General features: G+C 35.2%; 1 protein-coding gene across 1 annotated transcript in view; it reads right to left on the reverse strand.

Moving 5' to 3' along the window:
- The window catches only part of LOC108003278 (cyclic nucleotide-gated cation channel alpha-3), a 105593-nt gene that overhangs the window by 55756 nt on the left and 24740 nt on the right, over positions 1–25097 (reverse strand). The window contains 6 exon segments of the mRNA XM_062075396.1: positions 3872–4002; positions 4622–4876; positions 5442–5697; positions 6324–6538; positions 7261–7493; positions 8503–8777. Of these exon segments, the coding sequence (XP_061931380.1) occupies positions 3872–4002; positions 4622–4876; positions 5442–5697; positions 6324–6538; positions 7261–7493; positions 8503–8777 (1365 nt within the window).

Raw genomic sequence — 25097 nt, forward strand, 5'->3', positions numbered from 1 at the left:
TTGTAAAAATTCTACGATATCTTGAAGATTGTTTCGAAGTTGAATTTGTGGATCGATTTTGACAGGAAGACTTATTTGAAAATGTTAAAATATTTCGAATTAAAATGAATTGGAATTATTCCAGCTACGGGGAAAAGTTATGGATATTTCGCCTCTTTCAAAATATCTCTCCTTTTTTCTCCTGGTTGAATAATTTTTTCAAGAGAAAATTCAGCTAGACTTCTTTTTAGCATAAAAAATATATTCCGTCTTACTCTATTTAATCACGAGTTGTGAAACTGAATTCTTGCATCGGGTAGAAATCTGACTGAACAGAGCGAAATAATTTAAAAATGTCAAGATCTAAAATTTAAAATCTACGTACATCTGAAAATTAAAAAAAATTTTCTTTTCAAAAGTCGCGGCCCAACATTTTGCCTAAACGTAGTAACGCGTCGTAATTGTCCGCAATCAACTCAAGGACGATATTCCAGGGCTCGCCATCGCGATTACTTTCACACGCCACAGAATTTGCGCCGGTCGAGACGCAAATTCAGCGCCCTCTGTAATTTCGTTTCCCTTCCCACGCGTGGCGCGTGCACCGCAGGCCAGTTGGCTTTTCACTAAAATTTCGAAATTCTGATTCGGATGGAAAATGGGAGTTCGAAGTAAGCTGGTCAAGTAAATAAGTTTCCTCGAGCAACTCTCCTGTCATCTTCCGCTCGGTATCGAGCTTCTGTTAAAATCCGATGCGGATCGAGTGAAACGTCGAGAGAATCTTCTTTGAAGAGCGATCCGGTTTCACGAACGTGGCGGTGAGTGGCCACGTCGATTAACGAGTGATGGCACGACAAAAGCAAGAGTGGAAAATTATCGAGTAAAAATATTTTAACTTGTGGAAATTAGAAAAAAATTCGACTAAAAATTATAATTTGTAAGAAAACGCGATTTATTATTTCATATATTTGCTTGTCGACTGTATTAATTGGAGAAAATTAGAGAAAATACAATTTGCGAAGTGAAATTATAAGCAATTGAAATATTTTAACTTTTCGAAATTACGGAAAACTCGATGTTTAAAAATTGTAATTTCGATACATATTTTTTTAATTCTTTTTGCAAAAATTCAACGCGATTTACTATTTTATTATATACAATAACTTGATTAAAAAAAAAAATCTTTTTCATACTCGTACTTAAATAAATAAGAAATGAGGAAAAAGTAAGAAGAGGACAACGAAATCGGATCTTCTTCGAGAACGTCGTAAACGGAGCAAGACGGATTAAATCGGAAAGATCACGATACCAGTACGTTCCCTAAAAATATCCCTCGTCAAATATTGATCGAACGAGTCCCTGGTCGCTCGTTCTTGGGTCGAAATTATCGCTACCAGCTATATATAAATGATTCTCTCGAGGTGAGATCGGAGGGAAAGCGGTGGGAGCAATTACGACAAATGTTGTTTTCATGTTCCCAAACCGTGGTTGGTTGAAACGTTGCTTAATGCGTTTTTACAAGGAGCGACGGTTTAGGAGAAAAAACGTTGGGCCGATCCGTATTATCTTATAACGATCACGGTACTCTCGCTCCCCTCGTCGTTCTGTGAAATCACATTGACATTTTTTGCGCTCTCCTCGTCCTCGTCGTTCGCATCGGGCAAGAGTACGTTTCTTCCACTTCCTTTTTTTCGCACCGTGGATATAGTTAATGCTCGCGATTCGTCAACGACCGCTCAAGTAAAAAAGCACTCGTTCTACCCGTGGATAATCCATCCTATGCCGTCACCCGTCCATTCTCGTCCCTTGTACGATTATGACGAGGGGGAATCTCTTTCTCCCCCCAACGTAACGAGAAGCATTTTTAAGATTTATTCGCCTGGATATTATGTCAACGTGCGAACGTCTTTTTTAACGAAAAATTGTGGCGAAATTCGCTTTTATAAAAATTTTCAACATTTAAATTCGACGAATTGACATTTTACCAAGTGCTCGTCAAAATGTTTCCTTCGATTTAATCGTATTACGTGTATGGAAAGTGTGGTTTTTAATCATTCATTGTTTCCGTTTATAACTAATAAAATATACTTTATATTTTAACGATTGATACGCATCTCATATCTAATTATATTTAAAAAAAAAGAGAGAGAAACTTAATCTGTTCCAATATCCCGATGATAAAAATTCTTTTCACGTTCGTTCTGGGACAAAAGTAAATGCGGGTTCGGTTCCATTTAAACGGAACTATTTCAAACCTCCTCTCCCATTAGTTTTCGAATACAATGCGCTCGAACGGAAGCGAAACTGTGGCGAATGGATACGCGAACGCGGCAACATTGCAACTACCGGATTAAGTTCTTCGCCACGGCTATCTTAATCGAACATAAATTATTTTTATACCTTTCTCGATTGTTTCGAACCACCGTGTTCCCTCCAGTTCCTTACCATCTTCTACTTGGGATTCTAATCGCGGGAAAGAGAGAATCACTCCGTTCGCAATTTCGTCGAGGAATGTTGGTATTGTATGGAGGAAAGTTCCAGCGTATTCGACTTCGCCGAGTTAGTGGATTCGAGATTTTTACGAGCACGTTGAATCGCGCTAAACGCGGCGAAGTCTCGAGAAATGGCGACTGTGCAACGTGCGAGTTTACGTGCGGAACGAAATTTCACGACAATGATGTTATAAATTTTTACAACCGTCACAAATTATTGCGTCTCCCTCTAAACTTTTATTTAATATGTGTTTTATTTAATATATTTTGTATGCAAATTTGTCCCGTTAATTATTGATAAACGTAGGTCGAGTTCATCGAAAACATCAGTGGTTTCCTCGTATCAATATGTTCTGTTAATTGAAGAAACATAACTTGAATATCAACGATAAATAATATTATAAATATATTTGTGTTTCGATTTACGTATACACTTACTTAATTTATACTATACGTAATCTTTATCGTTAAAATCCAATTAACAAAAGACTTTTTGGAAAATTTGCGTTATATCGACAAAGGTTGATATAATATAAATATAAAAATAGAAATAGAAATTTGTTGTTGGGATATCTCGGTTTTAAAGGAATGACCAACGGAAATGAAAACGTGTATCTTAATAATTGTTTTTTGTTTTTGTCGGAAAAATGTTTTCTCGATACGACTTTTGAAAATGTTTGACATATAAATCGGTCTGTTTTTTCCACGCGAAATTGCTTCGAAATTGTGTTTTTTTTTCGCGGTCGTTTTAAAAAGCTCCAGCGTCGTTTAATATTTACGACGTTCGCCAATCCGCTTTCGGTCGAATTTCCGCCAGCACAAAAATATCCGATTCTTTCAGAATTTTGATTAAGAAATTCACATTATATAATTACTTACATTAATCTCACATTACAATCCCGTGAAAACTCTCATGATAAAATAACACAAGTTTCGAGCTGTAACAACGTATTAATTTTCATAGAAATGTTAAACCTCGTATCGATAAATTTATAGCGGCGCAAGATTTCTAGATGAAGAGGTAGATTTCACTGCGGGCAACATACATCGACATTCGATATTCGTTAGAGGAATTATATACCGATTTCGTGAGGAGACTGAACAGAAAAAAGTTTTCTTTGTTACACTCTTCTTTCGATAAAAGTGCTCGATGACCCGCGATATTCAAATTGATTGAATATTTGAAACTTACCCTTACGTTTCCAACAGAATTTTGAACTTAATTTCAAAATTCTTTATCTTCAAAGTCATTTATTCTCTTCGAGAACCGCGTTTGCTTGTAAAAACTGATAAAACGATGGACGTTTTGTCAGGATAGAATCAATTCGAAATGGCGGCGTTTGATTTTTTTTTGGAAAAGGAGGGGTGGGGGAAGAGAAATATAATTGGATGTTTTCGCTCACCCTGAAACTCCTTCCTGGCCGCGCTCACGGAAGTTACGATGTTGGCTACGTGTCCGAGCACCGTGGCGAATAACAGCAGGCCGAACAGCAGCTGAGCTATTACAAACAAATACTCGCCTTTGCTTCTTGGTCTGGAAAAAATAAAACGAGCGAACATAAGTTGTACGTTCTCCCGTAGGTTGCAAATATTGATAAATATTTGCAGAGAGATAATTTTTTAATTTCATATTGCACGAGTATAGTGGAGAAAATTCATTTTCAAATGTATATAAAATAATTTTTTCAATATAATGTAATAGATTAAAATACGTATACAGGCTAATCGATGGTCGTATTTCAACAGTTGAAAAGCATTTAAATTTAAATTTTGTACCGGATATAACATCTCGAAACATCTGTTTCAATTTAAATCATTGTAAATTATCGATAAATTTTTTTTTTTTTGGAAATTAAATTTAAAGTTAAGTAATTATTTTGTATCAGAAATTCGGGAGATATAACGATTCGTTCACGCGATAAGAGTACGAAAAGTAGAAACTTAACTTAAATTATTTTCAAAATTCACTTGATGTTCAGAAAAATATTTTTAAAAAAAATCGATCTTTTATGTTACATAGAATTCAATTCGCTTCAATCATCATGATCGTTTTAATCGGAATTTTCATATCTCTTGCAATTAAGTTTTTATAAAAACTCCAAGAAGAAGAAGAAGAAAAAGGAGAGAAAAATCGATAAATGAAATAAAATTACCTGGGAAGATCACCGATAGTGGTGAGGGCCAGCGTGCACCAGTAGTAGCTTTGCAAATATTGTTTCACCACGTCCGCGGTCTCGGAATCGCTGAATACCCAGTTCTTACTTCCGAACCCGTTGTTCTTATAAATAATGTGATAGAGGCACCCGTTCCAGTGAAAGATCACCAATAAATAATGTATCAAGGAGGTGGAGCGGAATAAATTCGGATAGTTGGTGTGTCGCTCGGTTCTGTCCATGAACGCCCAGAACCTGGTTTCGTAGAAACAACACGTCCGTCATATTTCGTTGTTATTCTTTTTTTCGAAAATAATAATCGAATTATACGAATTAAAAAAATATCAAATTGGCAGGAATTACGATCTTTTTTCTTTTTCTTTTTTTTTTTGATCACTTCATAGCGCGCGATTGGGATTAAAAAAAGGAAAAAAGTTCTTCTGCCTGCAAGTTTTTTTTTATTATAGAACGTAAACGAATATCGCGCGATATATCATTGTCATGGTGGGATTTTTTTTATCGTTAAAAAAAAAAAAGGAGAGAGAATTTTCTCGTTTCGATAAAAGTGTCGTCGTCGAAACTGAACTTGAAATTCATCGTTACGATCGTTCGTTGTTGCTTTATGATTCGAGTATCATTTCCAAATTATCCGATTATCAGGAAACAATTAACGAAACGACGATAGCTATTTATCGACGATTAATAATAATTATAGGGAAAATAAGGATCGACAACTTCCCCTCCGATTACAATGATTATTAATGGTTTCAAATGAACAAATGATAAATCCATTCGTTGATGTCATCGTTTGTTCACTCACCGATATATCTTCACGAGCCTAAAACTTCGAAGTATACTGTTGAATCCTATAGATAAGTATAAAAAATCGAGGGGCAGCAGGCACAGGATGTCCATGTAAAACGTAGTGCTGTTCGTATAGTGATTTCGTAGCTTGGTCGCGTCTGTTTGCAAGACACCGTCCTCCAAGTATCCGGTTCGGATGTGAAACACTATGTCCAGTACGTATAAAAAATCGGAGAAGTAGTCCAAGCAGAACCACACCCACCGCGTTTCGCCTGGACAACGGCAAAATAATAAAATATATATATATATTACATGAAAAAAAAAATATATACATTTAATCATTATTTTATCGAACGAAATTTTAACGAAAATTTAAACGAAACAAAATTTCAGCGTTAATATATTCAACGCGTCATCAAATATCAAAGAGGATATCCCCGCTGATATATCGAATTTTCGATATTTAAAAAAAAAACAATTTTGGAAAAATGCAAAAAAAAAATTCAAACGATGAATTGAACGTATTAAAATCGGAATATCTGGAAAAAACCTTTTATATTTCTCGAGAAAAAAATTTCTATATATATATGACACGACCGTGTACGTCATTCGTCGTATAATATATATAGGAAATCCGCCATGACGTGTACGTCCACGTCACCCGCCGCATTATAGGAAATCCACCATGATGCATACGTTCGCGTCACTCGCCGTATTATAGGAAATCCTCGTGACGCGTATGTTCACGTTCATTCGTCGTAGGATAGAAAATCCTTATAATTTACCAACAATCGTTACGATGGACGAAATATCCCTAGCAACGATTCATCTCTGCCCGATCATCGAATCGAAAGAAACGGAAAGAATCGAGTGGGAATCGCGGGAAAGAAGGACTAACCGTTTATTTCTTGAAAGGCGAACCTATAGATGATGACCCAGAAGTTGTAAAGGAAGGCGAGGGAGACGACCATCGACCAATAGTAACAGAGACGTCCCGCGGGATCGAAGATGAAGGACCAATTAGGGGCACCCGTACGAAAACCTTTCGTCCCCGCTTGACCCGGGTAACCTCTGCTACCGCGTTGCTGCTGTTGCTGTTGCACCGTGTACCTCCTAGGGAAGATAATTAGGGCAAGACGATTATGCGAAAAGTTACTAGAACGCTGCGATAGTTTTTTTTTTTTTTAATATCGACGCATCGAAAGCGGATTAAAAAGATAGGAAGAATACGTGTACGTATATTTTTTGAGAATTTTAAATTTCGGAATTTTCGAAATTAAAAATCGGATTTCGATATACGTCTGTAATTATTTTTCGTTGTTTATCGAGAACTGTTACAAAAAAAAAAAAAAAATGTAAATTTTCATTCTACGTCGGAATTTCGATACTCGTCAAATATATCTATCTCTCGAAATAATTCAGCGCGCTACTGTTACTTCGATTATTCCATTTCGAATGTTTGCTACATCCACAAAAAGCGTATTCGATATCTTTCTATCGTGCAAGCGTTTGTCGTTAGATATTTACTACGCTTTGGCTTATATGTAACTAGATACACGTTTATTGACGGAGATTTTCCACGTTAGATTCGCTATTTTGTATCGTTTCGTTGTAAACTTCGTGTCTCGTTTCCCGTAAAATTTCCAACATCTTAAATATACATTTGACAGAACTTAATACGATCAAATGCAAAATTGCTAAAGCTTTGCGCGCTTAAATTATCAAAACGTTACACGTATTAATCTTCCCGATACAATAATACGATTTCTTGCGATAGCAATAGCAACATCTGATAATTCATGTTTATCGAAGGAAAATAATCGGGCGATACTCACGTTTCGGTGCCATTACAGCTGCTATTACTCAGATGATTGACAGACGCCGGTGTGTGCAAATGTGATTGATCTCGCGAGAGCGTTACAGTATACGGTAGCTTGAATCTGCCCCTCAGCTGGTCCCTTCTCTTCGGTTTCCGACTTAGGTCGAACTCGCTCGCCCCTCGATTCACGTAAGCACCGTGAAGCGAGTCTCGGGACGAGCTGAAGTATCTCTGCGGCACCGAGTACACCTGTAAATCGTGTTTCTCGATTTGTCAACTGTTGATAAACTGGCATCGAAATTGAGAACACTTTAAAAAAGCGGTTGAACGAAGCCAGAAATAAGAATAACGATCGAAAGTGAACGTATCGCTCGAGAGAACGAAATATACTGTTCACTGGTGGAAAGAAGTTTCGCGGGACGGCATAGGGGCAAGAGGGGTTCTTCGCTAGGACCGCCCATCCCCGCCCACTTGAAACAGTTTGTTGTTGACTATCCTGACATCACACGCTACGCAGCAGTGAAAGAGCTATAGTTTGAATATTCAAAATCGTAAAAATTATTTTCATTTTCATACGTTAGGATAATCATCCAAGGCTGAAATATTTTTGAAACTATTTATAATATGTCTAGCTTATTTGTATACTCGAATACGAAATTACATTTATAAATTAAAATTGTTATAAATCATATATTGATGAGAAATAAAAAAATTTTTATATTATATCGATATGTTAGACTACTCTCTATATCTACCCATCGAGGTTTAGATATAGATCGTTGTTCTGAATTAGTATATGTGACAAATACCACAGTAGAAGAAAAAGTGCGTTTCCTTATAATATTAACCAATATTAACCAATCAGATTCGCGTTCGTTCCGCGAAATTTCTTTCCACCAGTGAAGATTAAAAAATACTTATTTTCGATTTTTATTCTTCTTTGTCTCAAAAAAAAATTATTTCTTTTCTTTCTTATTATCCAATAAAATAAGAAAATATAAGGAAATCTATATGTATATATATATATGTATATAGAGAGAGAGAATATACAAAGAGATAATTTTGGATTGGACAGCCGGTCGAGCCCGATGAAAAGCCGCACGATTATCGGATTAATTACAGTTGACCGAAACGCGAATCGAGGTTAATCCCATCGTCACAATAACGTAATTAGTATCGAGCCTATCCATCGATGCATAACTGGCGAAACATCCTTAGCTGAATGAACCTGGGAGCAAAGTACGATCAGGTACGATACCTGCTGTTGCTGATGATAGTAATGATGCGTGGGCGTGTGGCGGCTCATGCATTTGCCGCTGACCAGCTCCAACAAACTCTGCCTCGAGGGGGCGCCTCTCGACACGTTATCCGCGCTCTTCGTGTCCTCTTCCCTCTCCCTCCTGATTCTCGTCTTCCCGTCCACCATTCTTCCCTGCCTGTCCTCTCGAATCTTCTCGCCGCCGCAGCTCAGAGCGGAAGCGGAACCACCGCTGTACCGATCTCTCCCTCCGCCACCGCCCCCTGCGATTATACCTGCAACATCCAATGGATTTTCCTTAAACATTTTTAAAATTTTTTTTCTTTATTAACATTAAGAAACGCGACAAGTGTTTGTCAGGTTTCGTCACTTTTCTTCTTTTTTTCCTCTTCTTCTTGAGAGAGAATGGTTAACGAGCGAAAAAGCGTCGACGGCCGTCGATTAGAATCGGCGTGAACCGTTATCGACCGAGCATCGCACAACTGCGTCGAGATCGGTGATATTGAATTTCCTTTGGTTTGACGAACCAAGTAATAATTAGCAGGGTTGCCCTCAATCAAACTGCTTTATTACGTCGAACGATGAATCGAGGTAAACGGATGGAAATTCGAATATAACTACAAATCGTTTCGTTTTCTATCTACGGTGAAAAAGGATCGCGAACATGGCAAATAAAAATGCTTAAAAATGATGAATGATAAATTGTTTCACGGCTAATAAATCTGAAAATTAATAGCGATCTAAGAGAGCGAGAATGTTTTTTTTTTATTACATTACATAGCATAAGTTATATTTAAATGATATTTAATTCGCGACGTTTGGATTCGCGCTTCAAAGCGGAATTCGAGGGAGGCGTTGATATCGATCGATTCGAAACAGGTGCGAAAAACGAAAAAAATAAAAACTCGAGGAATTTCTCCAAGTTAATTGACTGCTTGAAAGCGAGAAGGTGACTAATTGGACCGAAGAGACCGCTTCAACTTTCCTATTTGCCGAGCAATTATTTGTTGCGCTTTGGATTATTTGCCATCCGGGAAGGAAATACAGCTAGTCGATAATTCTCTCGGGAATCGAGACTTCCGGAGAATTTAGTATCCGCTCGTAATTGGATATGCTTTGTCCACTTTGCTATTTATGATTCATCCGTTTTTCCCGTCGTTTAAATTTTCGTCGGTAAATTAGATCCCTGTTCTTGAAAAAACATCGTTCCGATAACCGATTTCACGCAGAATATATTTCTCGAAACATCAAATTCGTTTATTCGAGAAAGTGTTTTTGCTCGTATAAAAATTTATTATAATACATTTGACACAAAAGCGCGCTTTCTTTCCAAAAATTTCATCTCCGCGAAGAAATTATTTCGTTCGGAACAGTCGATATATACTTTTGAAACATTCGAAGGAAAGCATTGGCGTATTGACATTACGTTAACTCTATATATCTAAAAATATCATTCAATTTCTAAATTAATAATATTCAACCGCATGATTACGTGGTAAAATTTTACTATGGAATTAATTATTTTCCAAGCGAGAGACGCGATAAAACAAGTTGACAAAACAGAACCCGTTTCCCCTGGCAATTAGTTTATGGTGGATGCACGGCAAAGCTCCCCTTTTTCGTTTTCTTTGCGTGATGCTGTTTCAGACACCGCGCATACGACGACAATGGGCCACCTTTAAACAACGAAATTCTAAACGGCACAATGGGAAGGATCGTTTCAATTCTCGACTTCTGTCCACCACGAACCTCGCCCTTTCCGCGTCGTCCGGGAATAAAATTCAGATTTCATCGCGTTAAATCCTTCTAATTTACGAGCATCCGTTTACCACCCATCCGATTTCCATTCCTTCTTCTCACGCAACGCGTATTTCTCGAGGTCCCCCCCACTCCTTTATGAAACCCGTCGTAACTCAGCCCCTCGGTTTCAACGTCTTGGAAACGTCAACGTTTTATTGTAACGATGGTTGAGCGGACAGTGTCGATAAAAAAATTTACGAGAAAAGCGCGAAACGTGATTCTCCTCTCGAGAAGGGGAAAGAGATCTATCTATCTATCTATCTATCGTTGTTGCGCTTTCCACAATTTGGAGATATTTTTTTTTTTTTTTAGTATCAGAGAGTCCTCGGATCAAACGATCAAACTGCACTAGTACGTTCTAAAATAAAAAGTAAGAAAAAAAAATTATATAAACATAGGTTCGCGAATATTATGAAAAGCGAACGTCAATTCGCGAATTAATTAATTAGTATCGTTGAACTGAAGAGCAAGATAAAGATGAATATTCGAAGAGTGAAATTCTATTTCCCTAAGATGTCGTCAATTTCAGGAGACGCCATTTTGAAATGGTAACATAAATTTCTTCTTTCTTCTTGGAAGCAAATCTACGTTTGTACAACATTCTTTTATTATTCTCTACTCGTAGAACACGCAGTTTAATCCGGGACCATCCTGTATAAACGAGGAATTATTTTCGGATGTGTTTGTTGAAACTCTCCTCTCTCGATTCGAAGGAACTCTGCAATTTTGAAGTAGCGAAAAAGTTAAGATGACTTCTTTATGAATAATTCGTAATTCCTTTTTCTCATTAATTATTACAAACGGAATAACGAAACGAAAGAATTCCACAGGCGGAGCGGGATTGGACGCAAAACAAGTTTACGAGGAATAAAGAAGAATGGATTATAAAAAGGAGAGGGAGATTCGTTTTAAATACGCTATTCTTCGATAATCTTTTTTTTTTAGGCGCGCGCTTTTCTTCGAAACTTATTCTTTTCCATCGACATTAACCGAGCATGAAAGTGTTGGTAAACAAGGAAACTAGAATATCTCTTAATTTAAATAATATATAAATGTATCTCCATCTCTCCGAAAAACTACTATATATATATATAAATAAATATATAAATAAATATATAAATATATAAATATAATAAAATATATATATATAAATATATATAAATAAAAAAACAAATTGTTGCTAAACGAAACACACGCGTGCAGTTTTTTCTATCGGTACTCGAGTTACAAAATAATGTAACCGAACCTCTTCGAAACGGAACGGCGATTCGAACGAAGATAAGATAAAGAGAAACGTTTCTTCCACAAAAACCATCGAGACTTGAGCGTTAAACGAAACAAAAAATTTTTACTTCGATGCTCGAATGTTCAATTCGTTCAAGAGTAAGAGAAATGAGAAACTTGCAGAAATTAGAGTAACGAATTGCTCTAAGAGGTTAAGAAGAAAGAAAGAATGCGTCGAATTGGTATTACGAGAGAGTGAGAAACTTATATTAAATCGTAGTACGTGAAATTTTTGTTGCTCGGAAGAAAAACGATATATTTTCGAAACTATGAACTTTATTCGAAATACGAGCTTTTTCAACGAGATTCCATGTATTCTATTTTTGTAAAATTTCCTGGTTTTAGCACGAAGAAATTCTTCGAATACTGCGATTACAGTTTTTCGAGCGTTTATATATTTTATTTTTTAAAAACAACTGTAAATGGCGAAATATCCGATGGATTGAATAGATTCATGTATATCGATTTAACGTACGTTGTTTCTCAATCGATTTCTTGGCAATAGAATGCTGCTATCTTCTCGTTTCAGAAAACAAATTATTCCCTTTACAGACCACCATATTTTTTTTCGGCCGTAACGATGCTTTCAGCGTTTGTTTACGATTTTCATCAGCATTCAGTATCCGTTTCTCGTCACAGGTCATAATTCTATTCAAAAATAGAATTTGTGCCGTTTCGAGCGATTTTCGATTTTCCTTTTCCCAATTTATTCACTTTATCCATTGCACCCAAACTGAAAACTATCATTCGAAATACGTGTTTGAATTTATCTTTTTCCAGATTCTCATCTGAATTTTTTAAACGATTCCTCTAATCGACAGAATCTTCTCCGAAAGCTAACCTAATAATATTTCGATATGCTTCACTGTGCTTAAACTCGTGGAGGAATAACATTTTAAATTCACTTTTGGAAAAAATGGCTGAACTGATGCGAAAGAGAAATCAAAACAACGTTTGATTGTCGTTTATTATAATATTGGTGTAAAACTATATATAACTATATAGAATAATGCAACGATTTATTTCCTCGAAAGAGATCGAAAAAGGAACGAATTAATAGAAGTTGGGAACAGAGTTAACGATAATGTTCTCTACGAGGAATAATAATCCCCCGGGTTGTGGTCTAACGAGGATGGCACCGCGTTTTTTCAGCGGGGCGTAAATTGAAAATGGGATCGATCGAACTATCTATTGGAAGTTGGTACGTGGTCGCTGTTCGTAACAATAGGTGGCGGTGGCGCGATTTCGATCCCAAAGAGTCCTCTAGCTCTAATTGCGCTATTATAGATTTTTCCACCCCTTTTTTTTTGAAAACCGAATTTCGGAACGAGGACAGATTTGAAAGCGGTTCCACTCCGCTTTTTGATTTCACGATTTTCCTATTGCGTTTTTACGCGATAGAGGATATTTCCCAATTACACAGCTTTCCTATAAATATTCGTGTAATAAATTTTCTTGATAGAAGAAAATCTTATGAGTTCTTCCAAAAGTTTTGGTTTAATCGCATCATTCGATTTTTTGAAAAACCTTGGAAACACCTTCGTATATTATTGAATTTCGATTTTATTTTTCTATCGATTAAAAGATTCTGAGGATTTAACACGTAATTTATATTCTTACATCTTTCACAAAATTTTTATTTATTTAAATTTATTTGATATTAAAAATTTTTCTATCAATCGCGCCATTTTTTGAGAAATTTTGAAAATCCTCTTACATCTTTTACCTCTTTCATCATCAGCAAAATATTTTCGTATCCCCGTAAATTTTTTCGACACCGCAACGCATAAAATCTTGGAGGTGAAAACAAGAGGTACCGTGATACGCGCGGAGGAAGTTGAGTCGATTTTCTGTGCAAGCGTATCGTAGAGGAAAACGAGAAATTTACACAAAATTGCGCGATAAAAGCAAAAGCGAAGAGTTAACACAGTTAACGCGAATGTGAAGCATCCATTCATTAAAATATTAACTTTGATATGGACATTTTACTGTACATCGTATCCTAAATTGTTAATCGTGTTAATGGAATTTACTCGGTCGGTACCAATGTTGTTATTGTTATCGGTCGAATCGGACAAAAAGACCGAAGCGATGCAAATCGGGTAGTTAGGCAAACGAGGAATTATTATTTCAGGAGGAGATGGTTCACTTCTCGAACAAACAAGGAAATTATTCCCAATTGTATCCGAAACGAATGCGCGATATCGATTTTCAAAACTGGCCGAAAAAGAAAATTAAATTGCTGTTCGTTCCACACGTGTATTTAGTCGCGTATTAGTGACTTTAAGCAATGTGAGGATAAATCCCCCCAATGTTTTCATTACATTCAACAAATTATAACGATAACATAAGAAAAAAAAAATATCTCTTCTTGTATTAGCCTTTTCGCTTCCTTTGAATTTTTCACGCCTACCATTTTTCACGCCACCACCATTATTTTATTATTTCTCTTTTTTTTTTTTTTTTTTTAATATGCACTTTCGACGCCACTCGATTACACGTTCGTATTATACCAATCGATAATCGATGGCCATTCATTTTCACATTATCGAGGCGGACAATGGGTCGAAAAGGCTCTTAGGCACTTGTCGATTGATCGAGGCGTAAATCTGTACGTACGTACGTACGTGCGATTAACACGCGCTTAAACACATCGCAAGCTGATCCTCAAGACTAACGCGGATAAACGTGTACGACCGTAATGTATTCTAGAATTAACCGCTCGGTTTGCTTTAATTAAAACCCTTTGAGGAACCCCTGACTGCGCCGTGCCTGACCGCTTGAGGAAACAGCTCCACGTGTGTTCCAAACCTTTATTATTCATACCTTTGTTTATCTTGTACTTCGCGTATCCAAAATGTACACCAAGTGACAAATTTATCTTACCGAATTTGAACTTCAAAAAATTCATTCATTTGCTTATATATATAAAGAGGAAGAAATTTTCACGTTTCAAAGTTATTTAACATTTTAACATGTAACCTATCCAACCACGTTGATTCGACACTGGAGATGAATTATCGCTGCACACTCGCGCCAGTGAAAAGAAATATCTATGCTGCTCCTCGACACGTTCCATTGTCAAAACACTATCGACGGATGACATATGGGCTGGCGCATGTTAAGTCGACAATGCTTCCACGGCAAACATACTTTAGCGTCGCATTACACTCTTTCCGACATCAGAGGTTCATTGTTGGCGAGAGGAACGGTAAGCGTGCCGATTACTTTTATCCAAGAATAGATGTATCTCCAACTTTAGTTTATTTATTAGGTCGAAGAGAAAGGGAAATCGAAAAAAGACTTGGATCACTATTTCGGCTGAAGTCATAAAAATGTGTATATGATCCTTTCAAAATTTCATCGACGAAAAGTTGAAGATTGCAAGAGCAATTTTTATAAAGGATAACAATAATGAGAAAGATAAAGTTTTTTTTCGTGGTAAATAACGAGTTTCTTTGGGAAGAAACAAAATTTTCTTGCTTACGTGTTGAATACGTTTAATGCGAAAGAAAAAGAAAAGAAAAGAATTTAATTTTACGAGCCATCAAACGATCGTGAAAGACGCAATATATTTTTTAAACTAGTAATAAACGTTATTATTTATTGTTTATACTGCATAACCGTGTATTAAAATTTATTAATTTATTACGATTGAATACGATCGAAATGTCGTCTTGAAGAAGGTAAGAGAAACAAAACTAAGAACAGATGTATTAACAGCTTACTCGTTGGGTCGAAGAGAAGGAGAAACGACTAGCAAAAAAGACTTGGGTTACTATTCGGCTAAAGTCGTAAAAATGGAAAGAAAAAAATTTTCTTAGTGTGCGCAACGAACGTGTCGAACGCGTTCCAGCTTTACAAGCCAGCATACGTTATATTTGCTGGACTATAAATACATTGCCTATTATATATAATTATATTACACTATATTATATATTGGCGTATATTAAATTCTATTAATACAGTCGATCGAATATGATTGAAATATTATTTCGAAAGTAAGAGAAACAAAAGGAGGCAAGGAAGTATTCTTTGGAAAAGCGAGCGACGTGAGTAAAGCTTGTTATAAATTACTTTATAAACCTCGAGAAACTTTGCATAAAAAGTTTGATCAAAAAACTTGGAATTGCACTAAGGATCGACGGTTTTTTTTTTTCGAACTGTCCGCATTAGCGCGTGGTTTGCGCGCTACATTTATAACTTGGGGCCGTGCTCGCCGCAATTGGAAACAGCTTAACCCTATTAGTCGTAATTGCGAGCTGCAATTTCGTCCTGATCCTTTATAATTGTGTCACGCGGGTGCGGTTATCAATCGCATTTAGCGTAACCTGATCGCCTTTTCATCGTTTCGCTTCCAATTATAGGCGAGTATTTGCTCTTTTAGAGTTCCATCCGAAACTTGAAGATTTTTCAACAAAGAATTAAAAGAAAACGCGGATAACTATAATGAAAAAGATAAAGGGGAGAGATAAGTTTTGTTTCTTCCCGTGGTAAGTAACGTAAGTTCGCATTTGTACTATTGTAAATTTCTACCAAGCTCTTTCCAAGATTAAATTTCTGGGAAACGTAATTCTCTGATCTTTCGTGGCTCGTCCGATGATTTTTGACACCGATGTTCCACGTTTAAGTTTATTGCATCCTATTTTCTCGAATTTAAGCCGATTTAAGAATTTCCATACTGGAAGTACGAAGGAAGAAGGTATCGATAAAGTAAAATACTTCTTGGAAAATCGATTATAGAAGTCGAAACTTTTACTGTACACAAAATCATGCGAGTAGCGAACGATCTCTCACAAATTTTCCAAATGTCGCGATTATTCCTCGACGCTGTTTCGAAGGATAGTTTTTCTTCATGCTGAGTTGAAATAATTTTCAAGGTTAAAGTCGGCATTAATTTTTCCTCTTCGTCTATTATTCTCGTAACGATGATGCGTAGAACTTTGTTATTCGAATAATCGAATAATAATATTCGTAAATATCGATTATTACAAGGAAGCTGGGAAAAAAGTATTATCTCGATTTATCAAGTTTCATACGTTATTGTTTGCCGCAAAAAAGAGAAGAATATTTTAACGACGAGGATTAGCTTATCGAGGAGATGTTGTGAAAGAGTATCTCGCTCGACTTTGATATTTATAAAGGTGAGATCGATAAGCCGATAAACACTCTTAATTTCTTCCGTAATATACGGAAAAAAGATTGTAAACAGCACGTATAAATAATTCAGGATTGAACGATTAATTGCAATTTTGCTTCATCAATTAGACGGATTTCAATTTTTTTTTTAATGCAAAATAAAGTGAATTTTCGAATAAGAAAAATAATTTTTCGAACGAATTTTGGATTTTCAATGCTTCGTAATTCTCGATCGATAAAAGTCTGAGAATTAATTAAGCTCCGTTTTATTGTACCGAAATAAATCCGTTACTTGGAAAATATTTCTCGTGCGAGCGCGAAAAGTTAAAATTGCCACGCTTTGAAGGAAGAAAAAATATTTAAGTATTTTCGTCTCGGCGTACAAGCGACTACGAAACCTGATGTCGCTCTGCTTTACCTCTCGAGGGACGTTCGATCGGTTTTGACGATTCACGAGATAATTAATTATCGAGCGGATGGAGAGATGGAAGACGAGACAAGCGATAGTGGAAAGAGTTTTTTTAGAAGAAAAAAAGAAAGAAAGAAAGCGTTATTTACGTCGATGGATACGTTATTTTCGATGTAAAGTTTCAAATTTGTTCGAAAAATAAAATTGTTACATAAAAATAATGATTTTTATATATAAATTTAATATATCAATATCATCATACGTTTCTTCGAAAGTTAGGTTAGGTTACACGTTTAACGAGCGAGTAAGAACGTGTAAGAAAAATCTTTGTAACGTTGTTTGGCGACGACGATGCTCAAGATATTCTTTGAATAATTAATTTGTAAAATTATTTACAACTTTTGAGATTGAATTTAAAAAGAGGTCTCGAGAAAACTTACCTCGGTTACATAGCGCGAAGAGGAAGAAAAAGTAGAATTTTGTTCTCTCGTAAAATAACTCGCAGCGTTCAAAGTTGTAGAAATTGTTCGACTTGAAAGATTATTTCGTAAATAGCGATGGGGGTTTCGCATTTGAGATCAAGGGGCAACGCGAATACCTTTGCACACTTGGATTCGGTTAATTTGCAGAGAGAACGGCTTCCACTCTTGCCTTCATTCGGGCCGAGCATAAAGAGTTAAACGAGAATTGTGCTTTGCGTTAATTCTCTTTCGACGAGAATTAATTTTCCTAATTGCCACAACGTGGAGCTAATTATTATGAGAGATCATCAATTTTTTTCGGACGAGAATATTTTTGTCGAGTTTATATATATATATAAAGGTGCTTGTATATTTCCTTTATTAAATATTCTTTATATTAATCGAATCATTTCACGATCTGTTCTCTACGTATATTAATAATTTTTATTAATATACGTTTCTCTAGATTCTAAACGCACACAGGTTATAAACGAATAAGTCTTTTTTTCCTGTATAATTAATTGTTCGTATTGGCCAATTTCTATCTCTTGCTTTTTTCTCAATTGGATCATTTCCATGGAAAATTAACAGTCTAGGTCAATTAAACGAGGTCGTACATTTTTAGCATATTCGTAGAAATAGCTATTAATCAAAACGTAACAAATAAGTAACGAGTGGAATTTCCAACGGACAATAAAAATTCGACGAATAATTTTATTCGCGAGTTGGTAATTTTAACCTCTCATCGGGATAATAACTATGAACGATATTAAAATTCACGATCCGAATCTAATCATCGTTTCAAACATTCAGTTTCGATTTAATCATGCTGAATCTCGATAATAAAATAATAATATATTATAGTGACGTATAACGAAGAAAAAATTTTTTCCAATTTCCAATTATCCATCGAGTTTTTATTTAAAACTAAAAGTTTCGTTAGTTCAAGTTGTGCAAGTGTAATGTCATTTTAACGAGTTAATCAATTTCGATGGCCGCGCTGTAATCCTTCCTGTCGTTAATTGACCATAATTACCGGTTACTTGGCTAATTATAATCATTGAATAGCTAATTATACGATAATCATAATAATCGATAATCTTTAATCGTTAATTATCGTCATTTATCGATCGATGTCTCGTGAAATTAGCCTGCGTGTATAATTGAATAGAAATTTGAATATGTAAATAAATTCTAAACTTAAAACATTATCATACGAAGAATTCTGAATAGCAATTCTGAATATTAAATACACGTTATTTCGCTTTATTCGATAACACGACGAGTAAATATCATTTCTAGAATCAACGAATCGGATTAACCATAAATCCATCGAACAAATTTCACGTGTAAACGTATTTATACAATCATGCGATATTTGGCATTTGAATTTTGAACGCACGCCAATAGTTTTAACTAGCGAGCAATGACACGAGTGGTTCGTTATTCCTCTTTCTCTTTCTCTCTTTCTCTGTCTCGATGTATGAATTTTAACAAAATATTCTAATATGATATTCTAATATGTAAAAAATGAGTCTAAAAGAAGACAATCATCCAAAGGAATTATTATTAATAATATTAATTTACGAAAAATTATTTGTTTCTCAAGTTTTTTCGAGAGCAATCACGTTTTATAGATATTATTATTCAAATTCTCATTCGTTTATTAATTCTCTAATAATATTTATATCATAATTCATTCATATAAACAAGTTGTTCATATATAATAGGAATCTATATCAATTTTGATTTACAGAAGATGTTAGAATCTAAACTGAACGACTTTGAATATTGCACAAATGTGATACCTGAACTGATGTTATTACCATTTACTGTAGAATTATACTATCGTTTATGTTACAAGCTTTGAGCGAACAAATGGTGGTTTGCGGCTGATTGACGATTATAACGATTCTAACTATATTATGATACGAAACTGTATCGTTGAATTCTATCCGATCCGTATTCTATTTCTGTTCCAACTGATCCGGTCTAGAAAACTGTCGTCTTGGCCTTGGTCTTTCCTCCAATCATTACTTTTCATAAAAATACGAGCTAAGTGGGGATTAGAAGGACCAATAGTCGCGTTGGAAGTTTCGAAGGATGGGTCCTTTGTGGGATCACGTGTTACGACGCTTGCTTCCACGATGATCCGTTGCAAGGCGCTAGGCGCGCAACTGTGAAATGGTCGTTGTTACACTATACTTTGTTTAAATCGAGGATCTTGTATATTATTATAAGTTTTATATATATATATAATTATTTTATAAATAATTAATTATTGAAAAGTTTGAATAACATTTATTCGTAGCTATTATAACCGATCTGCTTTTCATATAATCTCGTTTACATTACATTATTTTGTTGTTTTGAAGAATAAATTATTGAAGTAACTTATAGAAATAACTTTCATTCATAACTTTAACTACTAAATTTTGCCCATCATTTTATTCTTAACAGAAGAATATAAATATTTTCTCCGAAAGATTTAAAGACAAGTATAACAATTATATATCGCGGATTTGCTTATTGTAATTTTTGAATTTTGTGTAAACATATTCGCTTAATTAATCTTTTCAATTTTACGTATTTTTAGTCATACGCGAACGTTTGGATGGACAAGAAAAGTTGGCAAGAATGAACGGCATTAAGGATTCGTTCGTGTAAAAGGGAATACCAGAGAGTTAGAGACGTAGATCTCTTCGTATTTGCAGTGACGGTAAAGGGAATCGGTTTCGTCGCTACAAATCGGCGCGGCACGCGTGGATGAGTTTTTTTTACGAGTTTGGATTATGTACCGCACGAGGCGGTATGCTTTCACTTGCGAATCTCGAGGCGATGCGAGCGGGCAAATATTTATACGCGGGAACGTTGACACCGAGAATTCGTGAGAAACGAGGAGGAGCAAACGAGGAGAGTTGCGTGTCAATAGCGTCAGAGAGGTTGCACGCGCGCGATGCTTTGAGCAAGCCAGGCCTTTGTAACTTCGCCATTTGTTTGGCCAACGCCAGAACACATGCGTTCACGCAGTTACGCAAAGTACACGTTCTGTTTTATGATACGCAGACTATCATTATTTTTCGATATTTTATTTTGATAATGATTTCCATCACAATGAATTCCTTAATCTGGTAATTCTATTTAATTCTAATTTTTTAAAAACTGAAAATTTTAAATGTAGTCATTTTGGAATGTAATCGGTAATTCCATGCTGTAATATATAGCAATTTGATAAAATTGTAATTCATTCTGTTTAATTTTCTATCCCCTGTTTTCTTTAATCATACTTTGAGCAATAACAAGTTTTAGTGTCTGGAAATTCTAATTTTTCGAAAGATGAAAATTTATCCATCCATTTCTTAATATCAGTTCTATCCAATTTTAATTTTTCTAAAGTCGAAATTTAGGAAATATAGATTTGAATCGCATCTCATGCTCAATTTTTCATCTTCTTACAGGATGAAAATAAAACATGAAAATATCCAATTCGATACAAAGTTCTTTGCTTTAATCTATCTCCTATTCTCCACGAAAGGAGCAATATTTGCGCTTTAAGTTTAACTTTTGCTGAGCATCCATTTGACACCGGAAAGTATTGATTATTGATATCGCGTGCCGCAAGTTTGAAAGCTCGAGACCCGGGTTGAAGGGATCGACGATGTTGGAAGTTCTGCGTGACGGTGGCCCGAGTTTGCGATCGATTCTCTGATTTTGAGATTAGTGGTTCTGCATGAGGGCGCGTTAGTTTATCGAAGCTTGATTCGATTATGCATGATTGAATTCTGGCTTGATATAGATACGTATGATTTAGCCACAAGCTGGATCGATCGAATTTCTATAATCAGCCATTTTGCCTATTCCATACCACGTATAAATCGTTCGATAGCCATCTCAACTGTTCCAGGCTTCCTCTATTTGATCGTTTCTTGTTCGACTTGAGCGATAAAGCATAAAAATTCGATTATTTAAATGGAAAATGGAATTCGATTCGATCGTGACTAATTGGAGTGATTAATATCTAGTACTTCTTGGTTTAAGTTTAATAATTAGATAATCAGTATGATACAGAGTTGGAGATATTAACGCAAAGTTGAAAAAGTAGTTAGTTAAGTAGTTAAGTAATTAATTAAAAATTTCGAATAAAGTTATTGCTAATAAAGTAATTACTTATTAAAGCGCTCGAATAACATTTATTCGCTTTTCATATAACTATTTTACATTAATTATTTGCAATTATTATTACATTTCGAAAGATAAATTATCGAAGTAATTTTATTCTTCGATTATTAAATTTCTGAATTCTCTAAATTCCTCGCCGGTCAAAGGAATTAAAAAATTATTTTCGTTCTTACACTTATTCTTGAATCACGTTTCCAAGAATCACAACTTGAAACCAGTTTGAAACTTGAATCGATTAATTTAAGATTCGGTGAATATTTCGTTGATGACCTCCTTCCGTTTCCCTTAATAGCACAACCTATTCTTTCGGGAAGTTCCGTCCAATGATTTTTTAATAGATTCATTTCATATTTTCCGTCGTTCTATTTTCGCTGCATTAAAAAATCCTCCACTTTCGACCTCTTTGTCCCGATCCCTTCTAAATAATTCCACGCATCGCTTTTCACACACGTATAATTTTCCATCTAGAATTTTATTATGTGTAAATTATTTATCAAACGTGTTAATTCTTCTTCTCTCCACGCGTTTCAGGTTTTTTTCGATTTGATTGACAAATGAAATCCTGTAAATTCAATCGTTGACACGAGATTGATGATCCGGTTTTAAATAGTAAACTTTCTTATTGCGAACCTTTTCCAATTATCACACGAGCAATAGTGTTGCATCATACTTCTTTCTTCGCTTTTTAGTTCTTTCGAAACGTATCCTGATTTATGATTTTATTATATTTGTAAATATTATGCAAAAAATAATGCAAAGACTAAAATGGTGATCTTTGATTCTCACGAATCATCTTTCGAGTTTTTAATTTTCACAAGTTCATCATCAACTTCAGCAACACGCTCATTTCTTAATATTATCATAAATCATATCTTTGGAATTATAAGAGCTAGTACAGAGAATGAATTTTTACATCTCAATTAATTCGAAGTGTATTACGCTATATTGCTATATTCAGTATTTGGAATATTCGAAGCGACGAGGGAAGTAATTTTGAAAAGAATAGGATTGTACGGATATGAAAATTTGAATTTAAATGTCGAAAGATTTTATTTTCCAGAAGGCTTTTCGCTTCTCACGATATATAAAAAGAAGAAACGCATGTGAAATAAAAACGAGAATTTTTTTTATCCAATGTATCTATTAAAGACAGATCCTAAGGCTTGTAAAACGATCAAATATTATTCAAGTATTTTAATAAATTTTCAACGGATTAACTCTAACGTTTTCCAGAGCCTCGATTTAAACAGAGATATTAGCAGCAACGGTCACTTCACAGTTGCGCGCGCAGCGTCTTGCAACGGATCGTGGAGGAGTTCTGACCCCCACACGCTGCGATCCTATGAGGGCCCATCCTTCGAAACTTCCAACGCGACTATTGGTCCCTCTAATCCCCACTTAACTCGCATTTTCACGAAAAGTAATGATTGGATGAAAGGCCAAGGCCAAAGCGACACTTTTCTAAATCGGGCAGTTGGAATAGAAACAGAGTAGGGATCGGATAAAATTGAGCAACGATATACTTTCGCATTAGAGTATAGATAGAATTATTGCAATTAACCTCAAATAATTTAAATAAACCAGCATTCGTTCATTTAAAGCTCATAATATAAACGATTATACATTCCTGCAATTGTGCAATATTCAAAATCGTTCAGTTTCGTATTTATTAATTATTTTAACAGTAAGAAAGATTTGTTTAACTCGAGAAAGAATATTTCGGATAATGGGAATTAATGAATAATAGTATTAATGGAAAGGAAGTGAAATCGTGGCATGCTTTCTTTCTTCGAATTTCTCATCTAATCTTCCACTCTCCTTTTATCTTTACTTTCGAAAGATTAAATATTTTTATCGATTAAAAATATACGAACTGTATAAGGAGAGAGAACAGACAAAAGAGAAGTAGGGAAGTAAGAAACGAAAATAATTATTAAAATTCCCGGGAATATTTTTCATAATCCTACGAATTGTTAAGATTTAAGCAAAGAAACTCGATGATAACTTTTATTCTTTTCCGGCATAATGAGAAAAATTTTTCAAACATTTAATCATTCTTGTTATCATACTTGATTAAACGATAATTCAACAAACTTTTCCCCTCTTTCTCCGTTATTCTGGATCGAAAAATATCGCCAATCAATTCGATCCAATTTAAAATTATCATGACTATCGTATCGTCAATTACGCTCGATAAAAAAATAATATCCAAGCAAAAGGACAGAAACCTACGTGTAGTACCTTTCAAAATTTAATATTCTATTTATTTATTAATTATTATTAATTATTAATATTCTAGTTAATATTATTTATTAATTTAATATTAATCAATTGGCATAATGTCTCTCTCTCTCTCTTATTGATCATCTAAAGATCAGAAAAGGATTGATTCAAATTGCATTTATTATCACGATTATTTCGGCTGCGTGCATATTGCGGCATAATTCGCCAACGAGAAACAAGTTGGGAAACAACGTTGACCAAAGTTGGGTCTTGAAGCACATCAGAGAAATTGTTTTCGAAAGTAGCCCTTATCATAAAAGGTAGAGCGTAACAAGAGAGATGCAACTTTATAATAATAAATAATTATCGTTACATTATTTAAACGATGTTAATAAATGGAATGTAACGATGGAAAATTCTTTGGAATAATCGATCCAAAATCCTCGATCAAAAATATTTTTGATCATCAATCTCAATTTTGTTTTGGCGTCTTGAGATTGATGCTTCACGAATATGTATGTAAGTGAGTAACAATCATCTCGTGCTTCTTACATTTATCGCAAAATGAATTTAATATCTCGAGTAAAAGAGTCGAGATTTTTGAAAAAAAAAAAGAAACGTTGCTCCTATTCGTTGTTCTTATTTATATCGCGATCGAATGTGGTAGATCCCCTCCCCTCCCCTCCCCTCTTGTTAAACGAGTTAGCGGAATAAAGTTTGGACAAAGTTTGCGGAAAGCCGCGGTAATAAGTTGGCCGGACGTTCGGTTCAGAAATTGTTGGCAAGGTTCAACCGCCAAGGCGAGCCGTCAAAGAAGGCCACGAACCATGAGCTATTCGCTCACACCTTCGTTTCCCTTTAATTAGCACGTGAGAATATTTTCCCGATTCTTTTCAAGTTTTTTTCAACTTTGCCCGGCCACGCTAATTTTTCCCCCTTCCTGTATTTGGTTCAAAGTTTGGAAAAAAATTTTGATATTCGTGGCAACAAAGATTTTTTAACGATAAATCCTTTCAATAGTCGTGGACTATTAATAATTCGAAAAAAATAAGTGAAGGCACCACGATGCTTTCGTGAAGGCATTAGCGCGTCCTTCGATT

This window comes from Apis cerana, linkage group LG5 (genome assembly GCF_029169275.1).
Source record: "Apis cerana isolate GH-2021 linkage group LG5, AcerK_1.0, whole genome shotgun sequence".
Lineage (NCBI taxonomy): Eukaryota > Metazoa > Arthropoda > Insecta > Hymenoptera > Apidae > Apis > Apis cerana.